The sequence below is a fragment of the Tachyglossus aculeatus genome, unplaced genomic scaffold, assembly GCF_015852505.1.
Source record: "Tachyglossus aculeatus isolate mTacAcu1 unplaced genomic scaffold, mTacAcu1.pri scaffold_131_arrow_ctg1, whole genome shotgun sequence".
Taxonomy (NCBI): domain Eukaryota; kingdom Metazoa; phylum Chordata; class Mammalia; order Monotremata; family Tachyglossidae; genus Tachyglossus; species Tachyglossus aculeatus.
The window spans coordinates 1095327-1112293 of NW_024044860.1; the positions used below are offsets into that span (position 1 = coordinate 1095327).

General features: G+C 49.7%; 1 protein-coding gene across 1 annotated transcript in view; it reads left to right on the forward strand.

The window, feature by feature from the left end:
• Nucleotides 1-874: 874 nt before the first annotated feature.
• PRRC1 (proline rich coiled-coil 1) overlaps nt 875-16967 on the forward strand; it is a 57496-nt gene continuing 41403 nt past the window's right edge. The window contains exons 1-2 of the mRNA XM_038742561.1: nt 875-927; nt 9206-9309. Coding sequence (XP_038598489.1) covers nt 9219-9309 — 91 coding nt within the window. The 5' untranslated portion in view covers nt 875-927; nt 9206-9218. The remainder of the gene's footprint in view (nt 928-9205; nt 9310-16967) is intronic.

A 16967-nucleotide genomic window follows, 5' to 3' on the forward strand; every position in this document is an offset into this window, starting at 1 on the left:
GTGTCTGCTGTGTGACCTTGGGTAAGTCACTTCGCTTCTCTGGGCCTCAGTTCCCTCATCTGTAAAATGGGGATTAAGACTGTGAGCCCCACGTGGGACAAACTGATCACCTTGTATCCCCCCCTCGGCGCTTAGAACGGTGCTTTGCACGTAGTAAGCGCTTAACAAATGCCGTTATTATTATTATTATTATTAATAATTAATTATTTTTAGACTGTGAGCCCACTGCTGGGTAGAGACCGTCTCTAAATGTTGCCAACTTGTACTTCCCAAGCGCTTAGTACAGTGCTCTGCACACAGTAAGCGCTCAATAAATACGATTGATTGATTGATTGATTGATTGATTGATTGATAAATAACTAGGACCGGCGCATGCGCGCGGCCCTGAAGTCCGGGGGGGGGGGGAGCAGTGACGTATACGGGAGGCGGGACGCGTGGCGCATGCGCACGGACTGGAGGCCCGCAGGGGGGCGTGGCTTGGTAGCGGTGACGTATGGCTAGGGCCAGCGCATGCGCGCAACCCTGAAGTCCCTGGGGGCAGTGACGTTTGCGGGAGGCGGGACGCGTGGCGCATGCGCACAGCCTGGAGCCCCCGGGGGGGCGTGGCTTGGAAGCGGTGACGTATGGCTAGGACCGGCGCATGCGCGCATCCCTGAAGTCCCGGGGGGGCAGTGACGTTTACGGGAGGCGGGACGCGTGGCGCATGCGCGCTGCCGGGAAGCCCGGGATCCCCTCGGGTGGGCGTGGCTTGGGGGGCGGTGACGTGTCAGACAGTCCCGGCGCATGCGCGCGTCCGGGAGACCCGGGGAGGGGCGTGTCCCGCGTCGGTTGGCGCATGCGCGGAAGGCGCAGCTCCTCCCTCTAGCGCCAGCGGTTCGGGCCGGTTCCCGTCGGCGCCCGCGCCCCCCGCCGCTGTTGCGGACCCAGGTGAGAGCAGCCTCCGCGGGCGCCCCCTCCCCCACTTCCGGGGACGCTCCTCCCGCCCCTCCCCGCATCCCCCGAGGGGCGGGGGCGGCCCCGCCGCGGGACACGTGGCGGGGGCTGCCCCGCGCCTCTCTGCGCAGGCGCGACCCACCCGGCCCCGGAGGGCTCTGGGAAATGTAGTCCTCCCCCTCTCCGGCCCCGGAGGATTCTGGGAAATGTAGCTCTCCTCCATCTCCGGCCCCGGAGGATTCTGGGAGATGTAGTCCTCCCCCCTCCGGCCCCGGAGGATTCTGGGAAATGTAGTTCTCCCCCCTCTCCAGCCCCCGGAGGATTCTGGAAAATGCAGTTCTCCCCCTCTCTGGCCCCGGAGGATTCTGGGAGATGTAGTTCTCCCCCCATCCGGCCCCGGAGGATCCTGGGAAATGTAGCTCTCGCCCTTCTCTGGCCCCGGAGGATTCTGGGAGGTGTAGTTCTCCCTCCGCCCCCGGAGGATTCTGGGAAATGCAGTTCTCCCCCTCTCTGGCCCCGGAGGATTCTGGGAGACGTAGTTCTCCCCCCCTCCGGCCCCGGAGGATCCTGGGAAATGCGGTTCTCCTCCTCTCCGCCCCCGGAGGATTCTGGGAAATGTAGTTCTGCGCTCTCCGGTCCCGGAGGATTCTGGGAAATGCAGTTCTCTCTCTTTCTCCCCCCCCCCTTTTTTCCTTAACGATAATACTAATGATGGCATTTATTAAGCGCTTACTATGTGCAAAGCACTGTGCTAAGCGCTAGGGAGGTTACAAGGTGATGGGGTTGTCCCCCGGGGGCTCACGGTCTTCATCCCCATTTGACAGATGAGGAAACTGAGGTCCAGAGAATAATACTACTAATAATAATGGTATTTATGAGGCGCTTACTACGTGCCAAGCACTGTTCTAAGCGCCGGGGAGGTTTCAGGGTGATGAGGTTGTCCCCTGGGGGGCTCACGGCCTTCATCCCCATTTGACAGATGAGGGAACTGAGGCCCAGAGAATAATAATAATAATAAAGACGGCATTTATTAGGCACTTACTATGTGCCAAGCACTGTTCTAAGCGCCGGGGAGGTTACAAGGTGATGGGGTTGTCCCCCGGGGGGCTCCCGGTCTTCATCCCCATTTGACAGATGAGGGAACTGAGGCTCAGAGAATAATAATAATAATAATGATGATGGCATTCATTAAGTGCTTACTATGTGCCAAGCACTGTTCTAAGCGCCGGGGAGGTTGCAAGGTGATGGGGTTGTCCCCCGGGGGGCTCCCGGTCTTCATCCCCATTTTACGGATGAGGGAACTGAGGCCCAGAGAATAATAATAATAATAATGACGGCATTTATTAAGCGCTTACTATGTGCCAAGCGCTGTTCTAATAACAATAATGATAATAATAATGATGTTATTTATTAAGCGCTTACTATGTGCCAGGCACTGTTCTAAGCGCCGGGGAGGTTACAAGGGGATGGGGTTGTTCCCCGGGGGGCTCCCGGTCTTCATCCCCATTTGACAGATGAGGGAACTGAGGCCCAGAGAATAATAATAATAATAATAATAATAATGAAGGCATTTATTAAGCGCTTACTATGTGCAAAGCACTGTTCTAAGCGCCGGGGAGGTTACACGGTGATGGGGTTGTCCCCCGGGGTGGGGGCTCCCGGTCTTCATCCCCATTTGACAGATGAGGGAACTGAGGCCCAGAGAAGGGAAGCGACTTGCCCAAAGGCACCCAGCTGACAAGGGGCGGGAGCAGAATTAGAACTCACGACCTCTGACTCCCAGGGCCGGGCTCTACCCATTGAGCCACGCCGCTTCTCTTGTATCCACCCCAGCGCTTAGAACGATTAGTCCAGTTCTTCGCGCCCAGGAAGCGCTCAATAAATACGGTTGAATGAATGAATGAGCGTCCGTTGCCGAATCGTCCTTTTCGAGCGCTTAGTCCAGCGCTCAGCACTCAGGAAGCGCTCAATAAATACGATGGAATGAATGAATGAATATCCGTTGCCGAATTATCCTTTCTGAGCGCTTAGTCCAGTGCTCGGCACCCAGGAAGCGCTCAATAAATACGGTTGAATGAATGAATGAATGACTAGCCGTTGCCAAATCGTCCTTTCCGAGCGCTTAGTTCAGTGCTCGGCACCCAGGAAGCGCTCAATAAATACGGTGGAATGAATGAATGAGCGTCCGTTGCCGAATCGTCCTTTCCGAGCGCTTAGTCCGGCGCTCGGCGCCCAGGAAGCGCTCAATAAATACGGTTGAATGAGTGAATGAATGACTAGCCGTTGCCGAATCGTCCTTTCCGAGCGCTTAGTTCAGTGCTCGGCACCCAGGAAGCGCTCAATAAATACGATGGAATGAATGAATGAATATCCGTTGCCGAATCGTCCTTTCCGAGCGCTTAGTCCGGCGCTCGGCACCCAGGAAGCGCTCAATAAATATGATGGAATGAATGAATGAATGAGTATCCATTGCCGAATCATCCTTTCCGAGCGCTTAGTCCAGCTCTCGGCATCCAGGAAGCGCTCAGTACATTCGATTGAATGAATGAATATCTATTGCCTAATTGCCCTTTCCGAGCGCTCAATAAATACGGTTGAATGAATGAATGACTAGCCGTTGCTGAATCGTCCTTTCCGAGCGCTTAGTCCAGCGCTCGGCACTCAGGAAGCGCTCAATTAATACTGTTGAATGAATGAATGAGTATCCGTTGCTGAATCGTCCTTTCCGAGCGCTCAGTCCAGCGCTCGGCGCCCAGGAAGCGCTCAATAAAGACGATTGAATGAATGAATGAATATCTGTTACTGAATCGTCCTTTCCGAGCGCTTAGTCCAGTGCTCGGCACCCAGGAAGCGCTCAATACATACGGTTGAATGAATGAATGAGTATCCGTTGCCGAATAGTCCTTTTCGAGCGCTTAGTCCAGCGCTCGGCACCCAGGAAGCGCTCAGTAAATACGGTTGAATGAATGAATGAGTATCCGTTGCCGAATCGTCCTTTCCGAGCGCTCAGTCCAGCGCTCAGCGCCCAGGAAGCACTCAATAGATACGATGGAATGAATGAATGAATATCTATTGCTGAATTGTCCTTTCCGAGTGCTTAGTCCAGCACTCGGCGCCCAGGAAGTGCTCAATAAATACGATTGAATGAATGAATGAATATCTGTTACTGAATCGTCCTTTCCGAGCGCTTAGTCCAGTGCTCGGCACCCAGGAAGCGCTCAATACATACGGTTGAATGAATGAATGAGCGTCCGTTGCCGAATAGTCCTTTTCGAGCGCTTAGTCCAGCGCTCAGCACTCAGGAAGCGCTCAATAAATACGATGGAATGAATGAATGAATATCCGTTGCCGAATTATCCTTTCTGAGCGCTTAGTCCAGTGCTCGGCACCCAGGAAGCGCTCAATAAATACGGTTGAATGAATGAATGAATGACTAGCCGTTGCCAAATCGTCCTTTCCGAGCGCTTAGTTCAGTGCTCGGCACCCAGGAAGCGCTCAATAAATACGGTGGAATGAATGAATGAGCGTCCGTTGCCGAATCGTCCTTTCCGAGCGCTTAGTCCGGCGCTCGGCGCCCAGGAAGCGCTCAATAAATACGGTTGAATGAGTGAATGAATGACTAGCCGTTGCCGAATCGTCCTTTCCGAGCGCTTAGTTCAGTGCTCGGCACCCAGGAAGCGCTCAATAAATACGATGGAATGAATGAATGAATATCCATTGCCGAATCGTCCTTTCCGAGCGCTTAGTCCGGCGCTCGGCACCCAGGAAGCGCTCAATAAATATGATGGAATGAATGAATGAATGAGTATCCATTGCCGAATCATCCTTTCCGAGCGCTTAGTCCAGCTCTCGGCATCCAGGAAGCGCTCAGTACATTCGATTGAATGAATGAATATCTATTGCCTAATTGCCCTTTCCGAGCGCTCAATAAATACGGTTGAATGAATGAATGACTAGCCGTTGCTGAATCGTCCTTTCCGAGCGCTTAGTCCAGCGCTCGGCACTCAGGAAGCGCTCAATTAATACTGTTGAATGAATGAATGAGTATCCGTTGCTGAATCGTCCTTTCCGAGCGCTCAGTCCAGCGCTCGGCGCCCAGGAAGCGCTCAATAAAGACGATTGAATGAATGAATGAATATCTGTTACTGAATCGTCCTTTCCGAGCGCTTAGTCCAGTGCTCGGCACCCAGGAAGCGCTCAATACATACGGTTGAATGAATGAATGAGTATCCGTTGCCGAATAGTCCTTTTCGAGCGCTTAGTCCAGCGCTCGGCACCCAGGAAGCGCTCAGTAAATACGGTTGAATGAATGAATGAGTATCCGTTGCCGAATCGTCCTTTCCGAGCGCTCAGTCCAGCGCTCAGCGCCCAGGAAGCACTCAATAGATACGATGGAATGAATGAATGAATATCTATTGCTGAATTGTCCTTTCCGAGTGCTTAGTCCAGCACTCGGCGCCCAGGAAGTGCTCAATAAATACGATTGAATGAATGAATGAATATCTGTTACTGAATCGTCCTTTCCGAGTGCTTAGTCCAGCACTCGGCGCCCAGGAAGCGCTCAATAAATACGGTTGAATGAATGAATGAGCGTCCGTTGCCGAATAGTCCTTTTCGAGCGCTTAGTCCAGCGCTCGGCACCCAGGAAGTGCTCAATAAATACGATTGAATGAATGAATGAATATCCGTTGCCGAATCGTACTTTCCGAGCACTTAGTCCAGCGCTCGGCACCCTGGAAGCGCTCAATAAATATGATGGAATGAATGAATGAGTATCTGTTGCCAAATCGTCCTTTCCGAGTGCTTAGTCCAGCACTCGGCACCCAGGAAGCGCTCAATAAATGCGATGGAATGAATGAGTGAATATCTGTTTCTGAATCGTCCTTTCCAAGCGCTTAGTCCAGTGCTCGGCACCCAGGAAGCGCTCAATACATACGGTTGAATGAATGAATGAGTATCCGTTGCCGAATAGTCCTTTTCGAGCGCTTAGTCCAGCGCTCGGCACCCAGGAAGCGCTCAGTAAATACGGTTGAATGAATGAATGAGTATCCGTTGCCGAATCGTCCTTTCCGAGCGCTCAGTCCAGCGCTCAGCGCCCAGGAAGCGCTCAATAGATACGATGGAATGAATGAATGAATATCTATTGCTGAATTGTCCTTTCCGAGTGCTTAGTCCAGCACTCGGCGCCCAGGAAGTGCTCAATAAAGACGATTGAATGAATGAATGAATATCTGTTACTGAATCGTCCTTTCTGAGCGCTTAGTCCAGTGCTCGGCACCCAGGAAGCGCTCAATAAATACGGTTGAATGAATGAATGAGTATCCGTTGCCGAATAGTCCTTTTCGAGCGCTTAGTCCAGCGCTCAGCACTCAGGAAGCGCTCAATAAATACGATGGAATGAATGAATGAATATCCGTTGCCGAATTATCCTTTCTGAGCGCTTAGTCCAGTGCTCAGCACCCAGGAAGCGCTCAATAAATGCGGTTGAATGAATGAATATCTATTGCCTAATTGTCGTTTCCGAGCGCTTAGTCCAGCGCTCAGCACCCAGGAAGCGCTCAATAAATGCGATGGAATGAATGAGTGAATAGCCATTGCCGAATCGTGCTTTCCAAGCGCTTAGTCCAGCGCTCGGCACCCAGGAAGGGCTCAATAAATACGATTGAATGAGTGAATGAATGAATGAGTATCTGTTACTAAATCGTCCTTTCCGAGTGCTTAGTCCAGTGCTCCGCACCCAGGAAGCGCTCAATAAATACGATTGAATGAATGAATGAGTATCTGTTGCCGAATCGTCCTTTCCAAGCGCTTAGTCCAGCGCTCCACACCCAGGAAGCGCTCAATCAATACGATGGAATGAATGAATGAGTATCCGTCGCCGAATCGTCCTTTCCGAGCGCTCAGTCCGGCGCTCGGCACCCGGGAGGCGCTCAATAAATACGGTTGAATGAATGAATGAGTATCCGTTGCCGAATCGTCCTTTCTGAGCGCTTAGTCCAGCGTTCGGCACCCAGGAAGCGCTCAATACATACGATGGAATGAATGAATGAGTATCCGTTGCCGAATCGTCCTTTCCGAGCGCTTAGTCCAGTGCTCGGCACCCAGGAAGTGCTCAATAAATACGATGGAATGAATGAATGAATGAACATCCGTTGCTGAATCGTCCTTTCCGAGCGCTCAGTCCAGCGCTCGGCACCCAGGAAGCGCTCAATAAATACGGTTGAATGAATGAATGAATATCCGTTGCCGAATCGTCCTTTCCGAGCGCTTAGTCCAGCACTCGGCACCCAGGAAGCGCTCAATAAATACGGTTGAATGAATGAATGAGCGTCCGTTGCCGAATAGTCCTTTTCGAGCGCTTAGTCCAGCGCTCGGTATCCAGGAAGCGCTCAATAAGTACGATGGAATGAATGAATGAATATCTGTTACTGAATCATCCTTTCCGAGTGCTTAGCCCAGCGCTTGGCACCCAGGAAGCGCTCAGTACATACGATGGAATGAATGAATGAATGAATGAATATCCGTTGCCCAATCGTCCTTTCCGAGCGCTCAGTCCAGCGCTCGGCACCCAGGAAGCGCTCAGTACATACGATGGAATGAATGAATGAATATCCGTTGCCGAATCGTACTTTCCGAGCACTTAGTCCAGCGCTCGGCACCCTGGAAGCGCTCAATAAATATGATGGAATGAATGAATGAGTATCTGTTGCCAAATCGTCCTTTCCGAGCGCTTAGTCCAGCACTCGGCACCCAGGAAGCGCTCAATAAATGCGATGGAATGAATGAGTGAATATCTGTTTCTGAATCGTCCTTTCCAAGCGCTTAGTCCAGCGCTCGGCGCCCAGGAAGCGCTCAATAAAGACGATTGAATGAATGAATGAATATCTGTTACTGAATCGTCCTTTCCAAGCGCTTAGTCCAGCGCTCGGCGCCCAGGAAGCGCTCAATACATACGGTTGAATGAATGAATGATTATCCGTTGCCGAATAGTCCTTTTCGAGCGCTTAGTCCAGCGCTCGGCACCCAGGAAGCGCTCAGTAAATACGGTTGAATGAATGAATGAGTATCCGTTGCCGAATCGTCCTTTCCGAGCGCTCAGTCCAGCGCTCCGCACCCAGGATGCGCTCAATAAATATGGTTGAATGAATGAATGAGTATCCGTTGCCGAATAGTCCTTTCCGAGTGCTTAGTCCAGCACTCGGCACCCAGGAAGCGCTCAATAAATACGATGGAATGAATGAATGAATATCTTACTGAATCGTCCTTTCCGAGCGCTTAGTCCAGTGCTCGGCACCCAGGAAGTGCTCAATAAATACGGTTGAATGAATGAATGAATGTCCATTGCCGAATAGTCCTTTCCGAATGATTAGTCTGGCGCTCCGCACCGAGGCAGCGCTCAATAAAGACGGTTGAATGAATGAATGAATGAATATTTGTTGCCGAATTGTCCATTCCGAGCGCTTAGTCCAGTGCTCGGCACCCAGGAAGTGCTCAGTAAATACAATGGAATGAATGAATGACTATCTGTTGCCGAATCGTCCTTTCTGAGTGCTTAGTCCAGCGCTCGGCACCCAGGAAGCGTTCAATAAATAAGATTGAATGAATGAATGAATGAGTATCCATTGCCAAATCATCCTTTCTGAGCACTTAGTCCAGCTCTCGGCACCCAGGAAGCGTTCAATAAATATGATTGAATGAATGAATGAATGAATATCCATTGCCAAATCATCCTTTCTGAGCACTTAGTCCAGCCCTCGGCACCCAGGAAGCGCTCAATAAATACGGTTGAATGAATGAATGAGTATCCGTTGCCGAATCGTCCTTTCCGAGCGCTCAGTCCAGTGCTCGGCACCCAGGAAGTGCTCAATAAATACGGTTGAATGAATGAATGAATGACTATCCATTGCCGAATCGTCCTTTCCGAGCGCTTAGTCCAGCGCTCGGCACCCAGGAAGCGCTCAATAAATACGGTTGAATGAATGAATGAGTATCCGTTGCCGAATCGTCCTTTCGGAGCGCTTAGTCCAGCGCTCGGCACCCAGGAAGTGCTCAATCAATACGATGGAATGAATGAATGAGTATCCGTCGCCGAATCGTCTTTTCCGAGCGCTCAGTCCAGCACCCAGGAAGCGCTCAATAAATACGGTTAAATGAATGAATGAATGAGTATCCGTTGCCGAATCGTCCTTTCCGAGCGCTCAGTCCGGCGCTCGGCACCCGGGAGGCGCTCAATAAATCCGGTTGAATGAATGAACGTCTTGTCTTCCCCCAGGTCTGCGGGCGATATGATGGAAGAAAGCAGTGTGGAGACGCCCCCCGGGACGCCCCCTCCTCCTCCTCCTCCTCCTCTTCCTCCTCCTCTTCCTCCCCTGAGCGGTACCAGGCCGGGGTGGGGGGGATGGGCTCGCGGGGGGCGTTCAGTACAGCGCCCGGCGCCTCCGTCCGATCGTATTTCCCGCCGAGCGCTGTACTGGACGTTCGGCGGAGGCCGCCCCGGGAATTCATACAGCGCTCTGATGATGATGATGATGATGATGATGATGATGGCATTTATTAAGCGCTTACTACGTGCCAAGCACTGTTCTAAGCGCCGGGGAGGTTACAAGGTGATCAGTTCATCCCACGGGGGGCTCCCGGTCTTCATCCCCATTTGACAGATGAGGGAACTGAGGCCCAGAGAAGTGAAGCGACTCGCCCAGAGTCACCCAGCTGACAGTTGGCGGAGGCGGGATTTGAACCCAGGACCTCGGACTCCAAAGCCCGGGCTCTTTCCACTGAGCCACGCTGCTTCCCTGCACACAGAAAGCGCTCAATAAATACGACTGACTGAATGAATGAATGAGGGTACGGAGCGCTTGCCGGGGGCGGAGCGCTGTACTGAGCGCCTAGAGCAGCGGCTCGGTGGAAAGAGCCTGGGCTTGGGGGCCAGGGGGTTCTGGGTTCTAATCCCGACGCTGCCACGCGTCTGCTGTGTGACTCGGGGCAAGTCACTTCCCTTCTCCGGGCCTCGGTTACCTCATCTGCAAAATGGGGATTAATACTCATTCATTCAGTCGTATTTATTGAGCGCTTACTGCGTGCAGAGCACTGGGCTGAGTGGGGATTAATATTCATTCATTCAGTCGTATTTATTGAGCGCTTAGGGGATTAATATTCATTCATTCAGTCGTATTTATTGAGCGCTTACTGCGTGCGGAGCACTGGACTGAGTGGGGATTAATATTCATTCATTCAGTCGTACTTATTGAGCGCTTACTGTGTGCAGAGCACTGTGCTGAGTGGGGATTAATATTCATTCATTCAGCCATACTTATTGAGCGCTTACTGCGTGCAGAGCACTGGACTGAGTGGGGATTAATATTCATTCACTCAGTCGTACTTATTGAGCGCTTACTGCGTGCAGAGCACTGGGCTGAGTGGGGATTAATATTCATTCATTCAGCCGTACTTATTGAGCGCTTACTTGGCTAAGTGGGGATTAATATTCATTCATTCAGTCGTACTTATTGAGCGCTTACTGCCTGCAGAGCACTGGACTGAGTGGGGATTAATATTCATTCATTCAGTCGTATTTATTGAGCGCTTACTGCGTGCAGAGCACTGTGCTGAGTGGGGATTAATATTCATTCATTCAGTCGTACTTATTGAGCGCTTACTGCGTGCAGAGCACTGTGCTAAGCGGGGATTAATATTCATTCATTCAGTTGTACTTATTGAGCGCTTACTTGGCTAAGTGGGGATTAATATTCATTCATTCAGCTGTACTTATTGAGCGCTTCCTGCGTGCAGAGCACTGGACTGAGTGGGGATTAATATTCATTCATTCAGTCGTACTTATTGAGCGCTTACTGTGTGCAGAGCACTGGGCTGAGTGGGGATTAATATTCATTCATTCAGTCGTACTTATTGAGCGCTTGCTGCGTGCAGAGCACTGGACTAAGTGGGGATTAATATTCATTCATTCAGTCGTACTTATTGAGCGCTTACTGCGTGAAGAGCACTGGGCTGAGTGGGGATTAATATTCATTCATTCAGTCGTACTTATTGAGCGCTTACTGCGTGCAGAGCACTGGACTATGTGGGGATTAATATTCATTCATTCAGTCGTATTTATTGAGCGCTTACTGCGTGCAGAACACTGGACTGAGTGCGGATTAATATTCATTCATTCAGCCATACTTATTGAGCGCTTACTGCGTGCAGAGCACTGTGCTAAGTGGGGATTAATATTCATTCATTCAGTCGCACTTATTGAGCGCTTACTGCGTGCAGAGCACTGGACTGAGTGGGGATTAATATTCATTCATACAGTCGTACTTATTGAGCGCTTAATGCGTGCAGAGCACTGTGCTGAGTGGGGATTAATATTCATTCATTCAGTCGTACTTATTGAGCGCTTACTGCGTGCAGAGCACTGTGCTAAGTGGGGATTAATATTCATTCATTCAGTTGTATTTATTGAGCGCTTACTGCGTGCAGAGCACTGGACTGAGTGGGGATTAATATTCATTCATTCAGTCGCACTTATTGAGCGCTTACTGCGTGCAGAGCACTGGACTGAGTGGGGATTAATATTCATTCATTCAGTCGTACTTATTGAGCGCTTACTTGGCTAAGTGGGGATTAATATTCATTCATTCAGTCGTACTTATTGAGCGCTTACTGCGTGCAGAGCACTGGACTGAGTGGGGATTAATATTCATTCATTCAGTCGTACTTATTGAGCGCTTACTGCGTGCAGAGCACTGGACTGAGTGGGGATTAATATTCATTCATTCAGTCATACTTATTGAGCGCTTGCTGCGTGCAGAGCACTAGACTAAGTGGGGATTAGTATTCATTCATTCAGTCATACTTATTGAGCGCTTATTGCGTGCAGAGCACTGTGCTGAGTGGGGATTAATATTCATTCATTCAGTCGTACTTATTGAGCGCTTACTGCGTGCAGAGCACTGTGCTGAGTGGGGATTAATATTCATTCATTCAGTCGTACTTATTGAGCGCTTACTGCGTGCAGAGCACTGGACTGAGTGGGGATTAATATTCATTCATTCAGTCGTACTTATTGAGCGCTTACTGCGTGCAGAGCACTGGGCTGAGTGCGGGTTAATATTCATTCATTCAGTCGTACTTATTGAGCGCTTACTGCGTGCAGGGCACTGGACTGAGTGGGGATTAATATTCATTCATTCAGTCGTACTTATTGAGCGCTTACTGCGTGCAGAGCACTGGACTGAGTGGGGATTAATATTCATTCATTCAGTCGTACTTATTGAGCGCTTACTGCGTGCAGAGCACTGTGCTAAGTGGGGATTAATATTCATTCATTCAGTCGTACTTATTGAGCGCTTACTGCGTGCAGAGCACTGGACTGAGTGGGGATTAATATTCATTCATTCAGCCGTACTTATTGAGCGCTTACCGCGTGCAGAGCCCTGGGCTGAGTGGGGATTAATATTCATTCATTCATTCAGTCGTACTTATTGAGCGCTTCCTGCGTGCAGAGCACTGTGCTGAGTGGGGATTAATATTCATTCATTCAGTCGTACTTATTGAGCGCTTACTTGGCTAAGTGGGGATTAATATTCATTCATTCAGTCGTACTTATTGAGCGCTTCCTGCGTGCAGAGCACTGTGCTAAGTGGGGATTAATATTCATTCATTCAGTCGTACTTATTGAGCGCTTACTGCGTGCAGAGCACTGTGCTGAGTGGGGATTAATATTCATTCATTCAGTCGTACTTATTGAGCGCTTACTGCGTGCAGAGCACTGTGCTGAGTGGGGATTAATATTCATTCATTCATTCAGTCGTGCTTATTGAGCGCTTACTGCGTGCAGAGCACTGTGCTAAGTGGGGATTAATATTCATTCATTCAGTCGTACTTATTGAGCGCCTACTGCGTGCAGAGCACTGGACTGAGTGGGGATTAATATTCATTCATTCAGCCGTACTTATTGAGCGCTTACTGCGTGCAGAGCACTGTGCTGAGTGGGGATTAATATTCATTCATTCAGTCGTACTTATTGAGCGCTTACTGCGTGCAGAGCACTGTACTGAGTGGGGATTAATATTCATTCATTCAGTCGTACTTATTGAGCGCTTACTTGGCTGAGTGGGGATTAATATTCATTCATTCAGCCGTTCTTATTGAGCGCTTACTGCATGCAGAGCACTGGACTGAGTGGGGATTAATATTCATTCATTCAGTCGTACTTATTGAGCGCTCACTGCGTGCAGAGCACTGTACCGAGTGGCAAACATTTACGGGAGCGCTCAGTAAATAGGACGATTGGACGGATTTATGAAGGCGTTCAGTAAATAGTCCGACTTTAGGGATTCGCGAGGCCGCTCAGTAAGTGGACTGATTTTAAAAAGTTATGAAAGCGCTCGGTCATTCCGGTTTTGGGGATGTGCAAGCGCTCAGTACATAGGACGATTTGACCGATTCCCGAAAGCGGGAGGATCTTAGGGGTTTAGGCGCGCTCAGTAAATAGCCGACTTTACAGGTTTTCCGAAAGCGCTCAGGAAATAGGCCGAGTTTAAGGAGTTCGGTCACGGCGATTTCTCGGCGCTTACGACAGTGCTCAGCGCCTAGTAGGCGTTTAACTGTACTAAGTGGGGGTTAATATTCATTCATTCATTCATTCAAACTGCCGAAGACGCTCAGTAAATAGGAGGATCTGACGGATTTACGGGCGCTCAGTAAATCGTCATCATCAGTCGTACCTATTGAGCGCTTACTGTGTGCGGAGCACCGTACTGAGCGCTGGAATAAGTAATAATAACGATAATAATAATAACGGCTTTTATTAAGCGCTTACTACGTGCCGAGCACTGTCGTAAGCGCCGGGGAGGTTACAAGGTGATGGGGTTGTCCCCCGGGGGGCTCATGGTCTTCATCCCCATTTGACAGATGAGGAAACTGAGGCCCAGAGAATAATAATAATAATAATAATAATGATAATAATGATAATAATAATGACGGTATTTATTAAGCGCTTACTATGTGCCAAGCACTGTTCTAAGCGCCAGGGAGGTTACGAGGTGATGAGGTTGTCCCCCAGGGGGCTCACAGTCTTCATCCCCATTTGACAGATGAGGAAACTGAGGCCCAGAGAAGAATAGTAATAATAATGACGGCATTGATTAAGCGCTTACTATGTGCCAAGCACTGTTCTAAGCGCCGGGGAGGTTACACGGTGATGGGGTTGTCACCCGGGGGGCTCACGGTCTTCATCCCCATTTGACAGATGAGGAAACTGAGGCCCGGAGAATAATAATAATAATAATAATAATGATGGTATTTATTAAGCGCTTACTATGTACCAAGCGCTGTTCTAAGCACCCGGGAGGTTACGAGGTGATGGGGTGGTCGCCCGGGGGGCTCACGGTCTTCATCCCCATTTGACAGATGAGGAAACTGAGGCACAGAGAATAATAGTAATAATAATGACGGCATTGATTAAGCGCTTACTATGTGCCAAGCACTGTTCTAAGCGCCGGGGAGGTTACAAGGTGATGAGGTTGTCCCCCGCGGGGCTCCCGGTCTTCATCCCCATTTTCCAGATGAGGGAACTGAGGCCCAGAGAAGGGAAGTGACTCGCCCAAGGTCACACAGCAGGCATGTGGCAGAGTTGGGATTCGAACCCACGACCTCGGACTCCCAAGCCCGGGCTCTTTCCACTGAGCCACGCTGCCTCTCTATAATAATAGCGTTTATTAATCGATCAATCACTCGTATTTATTGGGCGCTTACTGTGTGCAGAGCACTGTACTAAGCACTTGGGAAGGACAAGTACTGCTACTAATAATGATGATGGCATTTATTAAGCGCTTACTATGTGCCAAGCACTGTTCTAAGCGCCGGGGAGGTTATAAGGTGATGAGTTTGTCCCCCGGGGGGCTCCCGGTCTTCATCCCCATTTGACAGATGAGGGAACTGAGGCCCAGAGATTAATAATAATAATAATAATAATAATGACGGCATTTATTAAGCGCTTACTATGTGCCAAGCACTGTTCTAAGCGCCGGGGAGGTTACAAGGTGATGGGGCTGTCCCCCGGGGGGCTCCCGGTCTTCATCCCCATTTGACAGATGAGGAAACTGAGGCCCAGAGAATAATAGTAATAATAATGACGGCATTTATTAAGCGCTTACTCTGTGCCAAGCACTGTTCTAAGCGCCGGGGAGGTTACAAGGTGATGAGGTTGTCCCCTGGGGGGCTCACGGTCTTCATCCCCATTTGACAGATGAGGGAACTGAGGCCCAGAGAATAATAATAATAATAATAATGACGGTATTTATTAAGCACTTACTATGTGCCAAGCACTGTGCTAAGCGCCGGGGAGGTTACAGGGCGACGGGGTTGTCCCCCGGGGGGCTCCCGGTCTTCATCCCCATTTGACAGATGAGGGAACTGAGGCCCAGAGAATAATAATAATAATAATAATAATGAGGGCATTTATTAAGCGCTTACTATGTACCAAGAACTGTTCTAAGCACCCGGGAGGTTACAAGGTGATCAGGTTGTCCCCCGCGGGGCTCCCGGTCTTCATCCCCATTTTCCAGATGAGGGAACTGAGGCCCAGAGAAGAGAGGTGACTTGCCCAAAGTCACACAGCTGACAAGTGGTGGAGCCGGGATTTGAACCCAGGACCTCGGACTCCAAAGCCCGGGCTCTTTCCCCTGAGCCACGGATTGAGACTGTGAGCCCCACGTGGGACAACCTCATTCATTCAGTCGTATTTCATTCAGTCGTATTTATTGAGCGCTTCCTGTGTGCAGAGCACTGTACTAAGCGCTTGGGAAGTCCAAGTTGGCGACAGCGGGCTCCCAATCTAGAAGATATATAGAGCCGGACTCTATATTCATTCATTCATTCATTCATTCATTCAGTCGTATTTATTGAGCGCTTACCGTGCGCAGAGCACTGTACTAAGCGCTTGGGAAGTCCAAGTTGGCGACAGCGGGCTCCCAATCTAGAAGATATATAGAGCCTGGACTCTATATTCATTCATTCATTCATTCAGTCAGTCAGTCAGTCATTCAGTCATATTTATTGAGCGCTTCCTGTGTGCAGAGCGCTGTACTAAGCGCTTGGGAAGTCCAAGTTGGCGACAGCGGGCTCCCAATCTAGAAGATATATAGAGCCTGGACTCTATATTCATTCATTCATTCATTCATTCATTCGTATTCATTCATTCAGTCGCATTTATTGAGCGCTTACCGTGCGCGGAGCACTGTACTAAGCGCTTGGGAAGTCCAAGTTGGCGACAGCGGGCTCCCAGTCTAGAAGATATGTAGAGCCTGGACTCTATATTCATTCATTCATTCGTTCATTTATATTTATTCATTCATTCAGTCGTATTTATTGAGCGCTTCCTGTGCGCAGAGCACTGTACTAAGCGCTTGGGAAGTCCAAGTTGGCGACAGCGGGCTCCCAATCTAGAAGATATATAGAGCCTGGACTCTATATTCATTCATTCATTCATTCATTCATTCGTATTCATTCATTCAGTCGCATTTATTGAGCGCTTACCGTGCGCGGAGCACTGTACTAAGCGCTTGGGAAGTCCAAGTTGGCGACAGCGGGCTCCCAGTCTAGAAGATATATAGAGCCTGGACTCTATATTCATTCATTCATTCGTTCATTTATATTTATTCATTCATTCAGTCGTATTTATTGAGCGCTTCCTGTGCGCAGAGCACTGTACTAAGCGCTTGGGAAGTCCAAGTTGGCGACAGCGGGCTCCCAATCTAGAAGATATATAGAGCCTGGACTCTATATTCATTCATTCATTCGTTCATTTATATTTATTCATTCATTCAGTCGTATTTATTGAGCGCTTCCTGTGCACAGAGCACTGTACTAAGCGCTTGGGAAGGACAATTCGGCAACAAAGAGAGCCCCTCTCTGCCCACAGCGGGCTCACAGTCTACAAGGGGGGAGACATTCATTCATTCAGTGGTATTTATTGAGCGCTTACCGTGCGCAGAGCACTGTACTAAGCGCTTGGGAAGTCCAAGTTGGCG